Source organism: Chiroxiphia lanceolata, chromosome 5 (assembly GCF_009829145.1).
Source record: "Chiroxiphia lanceolata isolate bChiLan1 chromosome 5, bChiLan1.pri, whole genome shotgun sequence".
NCBI classification, from domain to species: Eukaryota; Metazoa; Chordata; class Aves; order Passeriformes; family Pipridae; genus Chiroxiphia; species Chiroxiphia lanceolata.
In genome coordinates this window covers 67,485,277-67,499,217 of record NC_045641.1, presented here as the reverse complement: position 1 = coordinate 67,499,217, position 13,941 = coordinate 67,485,277, and the positions used below count along the sequence as shown (strand labels likewise).

The 13,941-nt window shown below is 44.5% G+C and overlaps 1 protein-coding gene and 1 long non-coding RNA gene across 3 annotated transcripts in view; one reads left to right on the top strand and one right to left on the bottom strand.

The window, feature by feature from the left end:
- Positions 1–5,462, bottom strand: part of RERG (RAS like estrogen regulated growth inhibitor) — a 101,917-nt gene extending 96,455 nt beyond the window's left edge. Inside the window, exons 1-2 of one of the 2 annotated variants that reach the window (XM_032689275.1) lie at positions 5,372–5,462; positions 3,626–3,800 (exon numbers count right to left, since the gene is read on the bottom strand). In XM_032689275.1, the coding sequence (XP_032545166.1) occupies positions 3,626–3,686 (61 nt within the window). In that variant the 5' untranslated portion in view covers positions 3,687–3,800; positions 5,372–5,462. Of the gene's footprint in view, positions 1–3,625; positions 3,801–4,638; positions 4,767–5,371 lie in introns of those variants that run through there. The other variant, XM_032689276.1, reaches the window with a different exon arrangement.
- Positions 4,985–13,496, top strand: LOC116787553. Its single transcript, XR_004357325.1, has 4 exons — positions 4,985–5,086; positions 11,006–11,100; positions 11,797–11,913; positions 13,380–13,496. It is a non-coding gene; the product is annotated as an uncharacterized LOC116787553 (long non-coding RNA).
- The last annotated feature ends 445 nt before the right edge of the window (positions 13,497–13,941 follow it).

Sequence of the window (13,941 nt, the reverse complement as noted above, 5' to 3'; positions counted from 1 at the left end):
ATGGAAGAACAAGGGCTTCGAGTCTTTATTAATTGCTACTACTGTAATTTTACAAGGAGCTATTTAGGAAATTCTAATTTTTGTTACCATAGGAATGAAGCTGTAGGATCCAGCAGAAGAACAATTTAAACAGCAATGTTTAAGTAATTAACTTCAACTTTAATTCTCCGCTCCATCCAAGCTCCTCTTGGGCATAAAGAAAAAGACTTTAAAAGCTCTCTCCTCCTCAGTGCCACTTGACTCTAGCCCAAATTAGGAGGTACAGCTCTGTTATCTATAGCAGGGCTTAGCAATCTACCTTCCCACCCACAGAGCATTTCCTCCTCTTCCCGAGTGAAGCAGCTGCAAAATCCTCCTTGGCTCAGGCAGAGCTCCTCATCTGCTTTTTTTCAGCTAGTTTAAAGCAATGTTTATGCAACTTTAATACATTAAGAACTGGGTGAATGGAGGAGCATCTAGTCCACAGGTTGGGATGCTCATACCTGATGAGTTTGCCCATTACTCAGTGTAACTACATAGGGCCACTCTTGTGTGCCCCTTTCTGAGCTGATTTGCTCCTTTTTTTTCTATTTGAAAGGTTTAGGTCTACATTAAGTAAAAAACCAAAACAGGACAGGTAATCAATTAGCCATTCTGCTGGCCTTCCCCAGCAGGCAGGAGGAGACAAGGCAAGGAAGGAGAACAGTGAAAACCTGACACTCACACTTGCCATTGCCTCCTGTTTGTTTTTTAAACCTTTGAACCGTGTAAACTTATAAGCAGCAAGAAAGTGGAGAAAAGTTTTATCTTCCCTGGCTTTAACTCTTTTGAGATCCTACTGTTACTACTCAGATTTGTGAACAGTGTTCACCTCATGTTTGAAAGAGTCTTGGAAGGGACTACTTTGTAGAACAAGGAATCTTGCACCCCTTTAAACAGATGTCTAGCATTGATGAGATTAGGACATTCCTCAGCTCCCAGTAATGGTAACAGGTCTAATGACTTTCATAGTGTAGGAGGGACAGCTTTAATTGTCCACATGTCCTGAAGCACAACACTTCTTTCTTCATAGATGCTTTGACTCACTCATCCAAAGTCTCAGTCAGGAAGTGGAAGAAGAGCTGTGTCTGTAACTCCACAGATGCTGTCAGGTGGTGAAGCCACTTAGAGATTAAGAATCTAATTCCTGGCTCTTCCTCAGCAAATGAAGATAAGCCAAGAAAGCAAGCCAGTGACCATATTTTGGCATGATTTTCTGGCAATTATAGTGGCCTTATTTATCACCCAACATCTCCTTTTCATTGCACATATCTGGTATGTTCCAGCATTCTGCCTCACGTTCTTGCTTCTACAGTCTGGCTTATCTTTCAGCTGTCTGGCCAAGTCTATTCCAGTAAGCTATGGTCACAGGATCCTGCCTCAACAATGCATTACAAACTGGTCACAGGAATAGGGAACTACACAGTTACACCAAAAAAAAAAAAAAAAAGACAGTATCAACACTATCTAGCAGGGTATTATCAATCAGACCCAGCTATCTGGAGATTACTTTCTGTCCAGTTCTGTTTTTTAGCACTTTCATAGCTCCCACTATTGTTACTGTTGGCTACAGGCAAACAGGTATTTTCAGACACCACCCCCCTCACACACACACACACACACAGATACACAGACACACTTATTTCTCTGGAGTTGCCTGAGCTGTTGAAACTGGATCCTTTTATGGGAATGTACAAGAGGGGTTTTCATAAGCAAGCTGGAGAATCTGGGAGGCACAGCTGGTGCTCTGTGGAGGTAGCTGATAGTGCTCCACCCCCTTAAATTCACCTTGCTGTTCTTGCCCACTTATTTGTGCCTTCATTTCCACACAGATTCACATACGTGGTCACAGTCAAAAGAGGAGACCTTAGTCATATTTTATGTAATATTTCCTTGCATGTCAAGTGGAAAAAAAAGGAAAGAGGAGGAGGATTCTGAAGGACTAGGATGTTTTTATTGGCTTTTCATTTCTTTTATCTCCCACCCGGTTCCAGGACCACAGGAAAACATTTTTACCACAAAATCCTAGTATATTGAAATCTACAAAAAGGATGCAACAGGTAAAAAAAGGCTCTTGCTGATCCTATGCTGGTGTAGCACTTTAACTGAGCACTTAACAGGTAGTTTTGTAGTTTTTAAAGACAAGCTCTCAAACTATTAGGAATACCAGGGTAAGGGGACTCTTTCTTAGTGTTTCAAGTTTCCTGCAAATACTTCAGCATTCTTTTGCATTATTTTCAATCCAGTCAAAAGACTGGACAACCACAGAAACCATCAACTAAATGTAAGATAAACCAAAAGGAGAACCACTGAAGTTATTTACAAAACTTAGACATGACAGTGAAATACAAATACAAAAGAGGGGTGGGGTGAACACAGCAGGGAAGAAGGAACAGTTTAAATTTATCCCAGTATATTATCAGAATTCCCTCAGGTGTTCTATTCAAAAAGGTAGAATTTAATCTGCATTGTCTTTGAATAAGTAATTTAGTCTCCAAGAAGTTCTGCCTCACATACGCCTTTTTTCGTGAAGGCCGACAGAGCTACTTCACTGACAGTGTTCTGGTAAAATACCTTCTGGGTAAACGTGCTTTTATAAACGACCCATTCTGAAGTTAGTGAAACAATAATACATTTATGGGACAGAATCTTGGCATGTCTAATATAAAGTCACTTTGGGGAACTGGAGATGGTTGATAGCAGCTCAGTCTAGTCTAATGCTCTTACCAGTACATCATTATCTCCTGGCTTCTCTTGTGCAGATTTTTTCTAGAATAAACAGCATCTTACAGTTCCCAAACTGGCACAGGAGCATTATTAGACTAAGTCTCCTTATTTCCTCATCCCTGTGGGGCAAAGATATGTTAGAGTGGTCATGGAGCTGTCAAGTTAATGCAACACCACTGAAATACCTGAGGGAGCTTGCAACTCTCATATTACACTCCTTATCTCATCGAAGGAAAGGCTGTCTGTAGAAATGGATTTTTAACATTTATGCCTCCCCCTTGTGTTTCTACCATATGAACTCACCAGACTATGTTTATTTCTCAAAAGATCTCTACAAATCCAAACTTTACACATCGTATTTTCTTGGCTTCCTGGCAAATACGTAAAACCAGGAGAGCACTGAGAACAAAAATTCTTTGAGTTGTTGAGTCTAAAATTCCTGTGGAAATCAACCAGAATTACAACTATTATAGAAGTAATGTGATATTTAGAAAAGGATCTGATCTTAGGGGAGAGGGATCATAATATAAATGCTTTCATCTAGCACAAGCTATGAAGAGACAAACTGAATATTATTAATTCTGTTCCACTGGAAAAGAGGAATGTTGCCACTTACTTCATGAGAATTGGGTTTGATTTGGATTGGGAAGTTTGTTTGTTGTTGGGCTTTTTCTTAAAAAGTGATAGAAGTATTTTTATTCTGGAGAACCTGGAGAAAATAGCATAAAAAGCCAAGGCAGAGAGAATTCCTGGCCTCATCCTGACTGCCCTAACAAGAATAAGGTCACAGATATCCTTTTGTACAAAGAGTTTGTCTGCACAGAGGGAGGAAAAAGTTGCCTGTTGACAAGCAGAAGAAAAAAGCAGAAGACAAACATACCTGACTTGCCCACACCAGCCCGACCAAAGATCGCCAACTTCACTTCTGCACTCTTAGCCATGCTGGAAGGAATGGGGTGGTGGCAAACTCACTCAATTATCAAAAGTGAAGCAGAAGAACTGTTCCCAGCTCCTGTGTTTGGCTTCACTGTGTCATTGTGACGTCAATGCAGAGCCTGGGGAAGAATACCACAAGGATGGAACTGCAAGGAGCCAGGCTCTCCCCCTCCCCCGCCCCCTTCCCTTTTTGCTTTTCTTAAATAGTCACGATAATCGATGCTCCGTTCCTGCTTTAAACACTGCAGTAACACCACTGACATATTTGGCACTGTTTGTGCAAAACCTACCTTCAGCTTTCTGGCTACTGCTGTTTGCTTCATGCTGGCACTGTAATATTGCAAAAGGTACTCAACAAGGCAGAGTGCCTGCCTTACAAGGCTCCTTATTCTTTCTTTCTCTTTCAGTTGCAATTGCATATTTTTACTGTATTTGACTCAACTGCAATGAATTACTTCTTGTAGAATATTATTTAATAGCTGTGAGCACTCACTAGTAGCGCCTGCAGATAGCTAATCTTTCCCTGAGCCTTCCAGTTCCGAAAAAGGTTTCAATTACTCAGCTGCAGTTGCTTAAAAACCTCTAAGCACTTGTACCTTGCCCATTGCACTAAGCAAATCTGTACCCAGGAAGTTAGTGCTCACACATAAACGTTCAGTAAAGCATGGGGTTAGCAAAAGAATGCCAGAATTGCTGGTAATGTACCTTTAACAGGCTGTATGGGAATTATCTATGTTCACAGTTTCACTGCCTTACTTTGAGCAAGTCACCTGACACTTCATCTCTCTGATTTGATTTCTCCAATCTGGACAGTAAAATATATAACCATACTTGTCACTGTAGAATGTTTTAAAATCTTGAGGGGAAAAAATGGCAACTCAGATGATGATGATGACCCTCAGCCCTGACTTAAACATCAAAAATTCACTCTACTTTTAAAACAGGGCAGAACTTTACCTGTGAATGCAACGTGTTATGAAGGTTTGCTGTTGTGCTGAAGTACCCACTTTAGCCATAAATTCTAACAGTGACGTAGGAAGCTCACTATGTCAGCATTACCTGCTCTACAGCAAAATCCATTTCAAACACGTTTCTTGAAATAAAAGCCTGAGGCTTTTTCCTATTCAAAAAAAAAAGCTTGCAAAAAGAAAGAGTAAAGACACTTTACATCGAGAAGGGTCCGGATTCATGTCTGACGTCGTAGCGCTCCTGATTCCTTTTGCCTAAGCCTAAGTATCAGATCACTCTCACTCTGCACGGACAGTTAGAAGCACGAACTGCTTCAGGACGCAGCGGGATGGGCGGAGGGGACAGAGAGAGAAGAACACTGGTGTTTGCCTCCTCCGATCGCCCGCCGGTCCCTAACCCCGCACCGTCGCCTGCGGCACGAGCTGCTGCCCCGCAGGTCTGGTTTACGTGTCTGTGCAGATATTGACTCATCACCGCCTGCCCCGTAACTCCGGGCGGTCCCGGCAGGTGCCGCCCGCCCTCCCGCCCGGCGCAGGGCGGCTCCCGCGGCTGCGGCCACCGGCGCTGCCCGGCACGCCCGGCTCCGCGACCCCTGCGGGCACCGCATCTTCCCGCTTCACGGTAGCCTCCTCAAGCCCCTCCACCACCTCCCGGCTCCTCCCTTCTCCCCACACCCGCGGAAAAGCCCCCGCAGGCACGCACAGCCCCGCCCGGCGCTCACCTCTTTGCGCGCTGCCGGCAGCGCGGAGGGGCCGCGCTCGGCGGTGCCCCCGGCGCGGCGCTCGGCGAGGGAGGCACGGCCCGGCCCCGGCCCCGGCCCCGACCCCGGCCCCAGCCCCGGGCGCTCCCCCGGCGCTCCCCCGGCGCAGCGGCGCGGCCGCACACGGCACAAGGTCCGCCCGCCCCTCCGCCCGCCCGGCGGGGCTCCCGCAGCGCCCGCGGCCGCCGAGCGGAGCCGCCGCGCCCCCTGCGGGCCGCCGGGAGCGGCGCTGCCGGAGCCGGTGTCGGTGTCGGTGCCGCTGCCGGAGCCGGTGTCGGTGTCGCTGCCGGAGCCGGTGTCGGTGCCGGTGCCGAGCAAGGAGGAGGCAGCGGCCTCTCGCCGGACCCGCTGCCCGGCGCGGTGCTTTTTCGGAGGAGCGGACGCAACCCTGTAATTGGGAGCGCTCGGCGGTACCGCAGCGTTTAAATTACGGGGGGGAGCGGCTGTTGTTCGCTTGCACGAGTCCCGAGCGAAGCGCTTGCTAGCGCCGAGTCTGCCCCGCGGGTTATTTTAGCGTCTCAAGGATTCTCCTTCCCTCCCTCTCGCTCCCTTAGAGCTGCTCGCCAGCACCAGTCTGTGCAACCCTGCGCAGAGCCGGAGTGTCTCCCTGTCCTGACACACATGACAGCAAAGTGACAGTAGGGCGCCTGCCCCATTAGACCGCTTTCCAGTAGCACCAACTTTTCACGCGGAGCTCTTCCGACTTTCTCACATGGCTTACGGCAAAGGAAAGTGCTGTTACTTCAATTTGCAAATGTGGAAAATGAATGGTGTAAATACATCAGCTTCTCCAAGAGGTTCGTGTCAGAGCCAGGGACCGACTTCTGAAATTATAGGACCAAATTTATCAGGCAGCTCTTGCTTCCATGTTTATTAACTATCCAGTAACACAAAGATACATTAGTAACAGATGTGAACCAGAGCTGGAAAGCACTTACAGTTCAGTGGATGTTCCTCCTCTGTTTCTGTTCCAGCCCAGATCTGAATGAGATACAAAGCGAATAAGAGAAAAAGCTCTCCACTCACTGTATTCCTTGATGCAAAATTAAATAGGGGTTGGACTGGAGAAGATCTTCCATGGTCCAAGTCTCTCTACAGGAGCATGATAAACGTTTAGGAGGCAGGGTGACAGATCTGAGGAGAAATGAGCACCTACTATTCCCTCCAAGATGTGCCAGCTGCAGGCACTCAGGAGCAGATCTTAAAATAGTTTCACTGCATATCATTGAAAGGCAAAAAAAGAATTAAAAAAAAATTAAAAGGCAGATGTGAAAAGCAGTAGTGTGGTTAATGTTTTACTTGTTAAAAATAAATGCTGGATCTTTAAGCCTTCACTCACTGTTTGGTTTGCATAATTTAGAGGGATTAGCTTTTTCCATCTTCCTAAGAGAGCAACTGGTGAGTGTCTATTTTGCATCTGGGGAAATGTGCACTAGTCTCGAGGCCTGACATTTGTTTTGTGTCTGTGGAATTCACGCCGTATGGGGCTGTCAAATTAAATATGATAACTGGCTTTTCCAAAGCAGCAGATAATTTATTGGTCATTAAAAATCCTAGTGGCTGTGCAGTCAGCTTGTGCTGAAATCTTTTATTGGTGCCAAGGCATAAGATTTTAGTAAATACTAAACATGGACACAGGCAAAGGTTTCGGATAGTTCAGGCCCAAGGCTGGTCCAGGATTGCTTCAACTGCTGCTTGCTTTCTGTGTACTCACTGTGTTTCTTTTACATAATATTACTGAGTTTGAGTGGGGTTTTTTTCTATCAAAAATGGGTTTTGAAGGCCTTAGGCTTTAGTCCTATAGACCAAGGGCCACCTTGCTTTGTCATAAGCAATGTTTTTTTGGTACTTGTGTCTGACGTGGTGTATTTTCTCAGTGGCATTGCCACTTCTGCTGATCAAAAAACATGCTTATGGATATTATCTTGGAATGGGTAATGAGATCATTGAGTGAAGACCATAACTCCACTGACTGCCTGAATGATGGGGCAGGTTCATTTTCTGCCCTTCCATTTTATGAAAATTAGGGAGAAAGGAAGCAAAGCTGAATGTACGTGGGGTCTGATCCCAGATAGTCTGTGTGCTGTCAGTCTGAATTCAGCCTGATCCATCAGAAGTCAGGAGAAACCCCTTTCCACCCACCAGAGCCATGTGCCCTGGATTTCTCCCTCTTTCCCCTTGCATCTTTGGTGAGTCATAGTGTTTCACAGGTTAATTCATTTTTGAAAATAGCACTATGGTATATTTAAAAATATATTCTTGTTTTACCAGGAAAAAGAGCAGTCCCAGCACAGGAGGATAGCTGGCTTGTGGGAATTATTGACTGAGATGGAGCTAAGGGTAACTCACTCTTTTTTGTAGGCTCCTTTTCTACACCTATCAAAGCAGTGAAGTGTTTCTACCCACAGTCCTCAGTGAGTTTATCTGTGGCTTTTTGACTCCTAGGGGCAACACTGAGCCTTGCAATAAGGCAGAGCAGGTGACCTCCTCTCCCTTGGGGAGCACAGGCACTGCAGTTGAGTCACCACCAAAGAGCTGGGCCCAGCCATGCTGAGAGCATGGAAACTGTGGCTGCAGGTTCTGTAATGTGGGCCTGCACCTCATGATGCAAGGGATATAGCTGGCTGTAGTGGGTTGGCCCTGGTTGGACGCCAGGTACTCACTACAGCCACTCTCTTACTGCCTTCTGCAACTGGACAGAGGAGAGAAAAAAACCCAGTGAAAGATTCATGAGTTGAAATAAGAGCTGGGAGAAGTCACCCAGTGATCACCATCACAGGTAAAACAGACTCAAAGTGGAGATATTAACTGAACTTACTAACAGGATCAGAGCAAAAGAATGAAAAGTGAAAAAATCTGAAAAACACCATAAAACATCTTCCCCCCCCCTTCCTTCCATGTTCTCCCTCCTCCCCCCCAACAGTGCAGGGGGACAGGGAATGGGGGTTGTGGTCAGTTGTTGTTTCTGCTGCTGCTCAGGGATAGGAGTTGGAGTCCTTCTCCTGCTCCTGTGGGGTCCCTCCCATGGGAGACAGTCCTTGATGGACCTCTCCAGAGTGAGTCCATCCCACAGACAACAGTTCTTCATGAAACTGCTGTCCCGTGGGTCACTCCTCCATGGGGTGCAGTCCTTCAGGAATGAGCTGTACCAGCGTGGGTCCCCCACAGGGGCCACAAGTCCCACTCAGGAAAAGCCTGCTCCAGTGTGGGCTCCCTTCCCCATGGGCTGCAGGTCTCCAGCAGGACTCTGCTCCATCTTGGGCCTCCCACGGGGTCACAGCCTCCTTTGGGCATCCACCTGCTCCAGCAGGGGCTCCTCCATGGGCTGCAGGGGAGTCTCTGCACCCCGATGGTCCCCCATGGGCTGCAGGGGCACAGCTGCCCCACCCTGGTCTGCCCCACAGGCTGCAGGGCCTCAGCTCCGGTGCCTGGAGCACCTCCTGCCCCTCCTTCTGCACTGCCCCTGGTGTCTGCATTGCCGTTCCCATGTTCTCACTCTGCTCTTCCCTGGCTAGAATTCTGACTGCACAATAACTTTTAAATATGTTATCCCAGAGGCATTACTGTCACTTTTGATTGGCTCAGCTTTGTCCAGTGGCAGGAAGCCCATCCTGGAGCTGGCTGGCGTTGGCTCTACCAGACAGGGGAAGCTTCTGGCAGCTTCTAACAGAAGTCACCCCTGTAGCCCTCCCCCTACCAAAACCCAGCCACAGAAAACCACTACACTGGCTTATCTTCCCTATTATCAACTGGAAATGTTGATGAATCTACACACTCTTAAGTCAAAGCAGAATGCTGTTTCATGATTGATTAACACAGGTCCATCCAAGCAGTCACAATTTACAGAGGTATTTTAGAAAGACTCACAATTTCAATCAGCACTAAATAAAACTTTACTGACTTAATAAGATATATCTAAGTGCTGCCAAAGTCCAGAGTGTTCTTTCTCTGTGGTCTGGTGGAGCTACTTGTTTAAAGACAAAATTCTGTTAGCTTATTTTTTTCATTTTGGATGCTTATGGTGTCTTTACTGAAGGTGTTACCATTGTTAAAGCCAATGCCACTTGATTCCTGAAATGGCAGAGGAGAGAGGACTGGTAGGAGAGAGGATTGGTGGGACACTGCAAGCCTGACAGTTAACATGTGAAGAACATATATGAGCAAGAAAGGAATGTTGAAGTCGTGGTTTGTTTGGTTTTTTTCTTCTGAAGCTGGAAATCCCATTATAGATGACAATTCTGTAGGTTTCAACAACTTCCAAAACAAGATTTGGGCATGAGAATTGTGAAGAGTCACGAGAATAAAAGAATGACAGATTTCAGATGGTCATTTAGGACACTCTGAATCCTACAGAACTGAGTGGCATTTCATCTTCTGAGCAGCTCTGTGCAAGTGAGTCCAAGTGTCTACAAACTGTAGAGCAGATCATGCCACTGATGACATGGACAAGAAAACACATTCCTCTGGTACAATTCCTGCAGTAAGGAAGGGGTTATTGAACTCATGGCTGTTGTCTTTGCCATTGCTGTAGAAGAGCAGCCCAGACCTGCAGTGAGGATTGCTCAAGAACAGAGCACACCTGGTCAGAGCTGGATCCTTGCTTCAAACAGCAAACCCTCAGTGACCTGGTCTGGTTTTTCACCCTTCCTTCCAGCACTCTCGTAGGAGCTGAGATGATACTTCATAACTAGTAGAAAAATTACCAAATAAATAGCATGTTAACACAAATATTTGTAGCTATCACTAGAAGTTCACAGGGAAATATTCAGATTGTTTTCTTAATTTTCACAGAATATCTTCCAGTAACGTACAAAAATCTGTTCAATAACTTTAAAAAAATTGCAACTTTGTCATTAAATTATGAATGACCTTTACTGTTAGTTTGATTTATAGTCAATATGAAGATTGCTCTTTCAAATTAATATTGCATTTTCTCATATTTTCTCCTGTAGCTTATAAAACACTGAGTTTATTGTGACAAGTTTTGTTGAGTGGAAGCCAAACTTCTTTTCCCTCAATATATAGAAGAAAAATCAAATATGTATTTCTAAGATGCAGGCTTTATTCTTAATAATTTTTTATGTCTAATGGAGTAAATAAGACCACAATCTTGCAAATATTTGTTTGTGTTTAGCCTCCCATGGACAGGTTTAGTGGAGTGGCCAAGGCAGCTGCACCTTCCCCATTAGTACCACTAGAAGGTGCACTGCATAGCTGCTGGCAGAATCCAGGCTTCAACATTCTGAAGGGCACAGGAGATACACAGGGGATGCTCTTCACAATATCTTGTGGATCTCATGCATGAAAATGCCTCTATGCTATGCCCTAATGCAGACCTTCTGTCTCAGTAGGTGTTTGGCACGTTTGTGCAGAGATGTGTGGGCTTGTTGCAGTAGCAAGACTTTTATCAGGTGTATTTGACAGTGATACATGTGCAAAGCTGAGACACACAGCTTAGTGGGAACTATTGCCAAGTGGAGTAGCAAGGTTATAAAGCTTATGCTTTATAACACGTGGCCAATACATACTCTTCCAATTGCACAGGGTAAAATGCGTAAATTTTGCTAATTTTTGATTCTTCTCATCATTGACTAGGTTGTATCCTGACAATCTGTCCTTAAAAATGGGCAAACTGTGACTCCACACTCCCAGGAATACAGCTGTGACTGCTCTGACTCCATCACAGCCTGGTATGTTATTATTTGGTTTGCTCTTTGTTTAGGGTTTGCTTTTCTGGTATTATTTCTCCCTCCACAGTTACTCAGATCACAGAGAGGTCTTTTAATAGGTTTTTGATAGTGTAAAATTAATTGATGTATTATCAAAAAGAAAGCAGGGTGGCTGTAACTCTGTTGTACATATTTTTAATGATTAAATATCTACTTGCTTTAAACCTGAAGAGGTTCAGTTTCTTCACCAAAGTAAGACTGGACTAAAAATAAACCACCTAAAGAATAGTCTGCAAATTAGTTAGTACTCTCCCACCAGAGAGATTTGTGTTATGGTTTTAATAACATACACTTAGAGAATTAAAAACCACTGGTAACAGTTGCGACAAATTTTGCAACGAATGTGCAATACCAGACTTTATTAATGAATGAGTTACAGCGCCGTGTCATCTTAATATCTTACAGATGTGTTCATGTTCTTTGAAAGGACCAGTAGAAATTGTCATAAATTCATTTAGTGTTCACAGTAATGAATGCTAGCCCTTATTCTTCCTCAGTGGTATTATGATTGCAATCTGGGTTGCCGTAGGGATCCCACTGTAATTCATCATCGCCTCAGTGTTCAAATTCTCTGGTGGAACCAGATATTGGTGTCGACAACATCTGCAGTTTTACGTCTCTCATCTTTTTTCTGCCTCCTTCCTTCTGTTTAATCAGGAGAATGGGAAGGGGAAATTGCTGCCATCGTTAATATCTTCAAGACGCTGAATGACTGCCGGGACTTCGGAGGATATTTAGACCTAGGGTGGAGGAGTCACAGGCCTGTTCAAAGAGGTGAGACTGAGGAACATCTGCTTTTGACATACTGTGGTGCCAGTTGTCATAGCATGCCTGGAAAGGTGGGAGGCCACTCTTCCATCTCCCATTCTGAAGCCAAGCTGTGGATTTGACATTTCTTTCTTCTCTGGAACACCCACAACGTCCTCCGGGATTTCTGTGGGACACGGCCTAGAATGGAATTCGAAGCGCTCTTCCTCCTACTGCTTCTCACTCTCACTCTCCTGAATCCTTTTTTCTGTTTCCAACTCAAAGCTGATGGGCTGTGTGACATCCTTCATAGGTCCTTTCACAGGAGAATGTCTTGCCAACCATACACCCCATTTCTTTACTGGGGCCATTTCATGTCTTTTAAAATAGTTCTGTATAGTTCTCTCTCTTGTATCAAGGAGAGCCATATGTTAATGCAGATTTTAAGTAGGAATCTTTATCCATGCCTGATCAAATCCTGACTTGCTTCCCACCCGAGTAATTCAGATGCAAATCCATTCTCAGGGGCAGGGTTTGAACGAGCTCAAGGATATACTGCAAGGTAAATCTTGAGTGTGGGCTGTTCCTTTGCACAGAGCCTGTCTTACAGTGTATGACAAGAAACTGTTTTGTGGGAATGTGACCTTGGCAAAATAGATACATCCTTCCTAAAAGGGCCTGATAACACTTGCAGCAAGGTGCTGTGTGAATATTAGGCAAGGCCAGGTAGCAGGATGGGGATACACAATGCTGCCAGAGAATATCCTTAGACGTCACTGAAAGGGCTCACTCCGCAGTCCTATGGCTAAGGCAAAGACAAATGCAGCAGTTCCTGCCATAAAGAATGTTTAGTTACATCTATGAAAACTTTTCTGTGGCAAAATGATAGCATCCTGACTCTAAATAGTGTGGTATTTATGGATGGTGTAGTCTTGTGAGTTTGGAGAGGGATGGAATCAGAACTCTTCAACAAAAGACAAAATTCAGCTTGGCATCATGTACAAAGCACTGGCTAAAGGTAGGGTAAAGATAAAAGGGGGAAAAGGGAAGAAATTGTCACCATGAAAATAATTTTCTTGACTATTCTGTCTAAGCTATCCAGAACTGAAATGCTTCTTTTTATGTTGGCCAGACCACAGCATTAACAGCAAAATGAAATTTGTTTGTTTGTTTGTTTGTTTTAAGAGAAACAGACTTTTATCCTTTTCTTGTTTTCTCACTGTGTGTAAGAGACAGGAATTTTGTTTATAAAATCCAGTAATGTTTATACATTCTCCAGAAACATGCTTTTGTGCTTTCTTCTGTCTTGTCTGCTGTGCTTGTGGGACAGGCTCACATAAAGATAATTCATCATCCACATTCAAATATAGCCCTTAAAATCCCTAACATCAACTTGACAAATGTTTGTCCACAGATGTGTTGTGACCACTGCCTATTATGCTAAGTAATATTTTTACAATCTTTGTCTTTCTTCATCTATCCAAATCCATCAGTTGTATTCCAGGACTATGAATGTGCTGTGCTAGGGAACCAAGCTTTGTGTATCCAAACACTCTGCAACTGGAATGGTCTCTGCACAATTCATGGCATCTTGTAAACAGCTTGAAGGAAAAATAGTAAGTACATTTTTCAGTCAAGGGTTGAATGATCTGCTGTCCATTGGTCTTGCAAACTCAAATCTGATTCACCTACCCAGGGCTGTTGGGGCTGAATTATTTCTTCTCTCATTCATCTCATCATCCATCATGTGTGCTTAGACTATGTAATTTTGCCATGAGGTGCACCCGTGTATTCCTTCTCTTTGGTGCTGTTTTAGAGAATGACTCTCTGGAATTTATATTGCCATTTTTCTCTACAATATTTGGGGACCAGTTCTGGAGCAGAAAAAACCCCACTAACTACTTAAATACTTGACTCTTATGACATTTTAGCATCATCTAAATACTTTTTTGGAACTATCCCTGAATTCATTATGCATAAAGCAATGAAGAGATTCAAGCAACCTCAGACCCTTCTCTGTTCAGGGCACAGCTGGTGAAGGAAATGAGCTTTTCC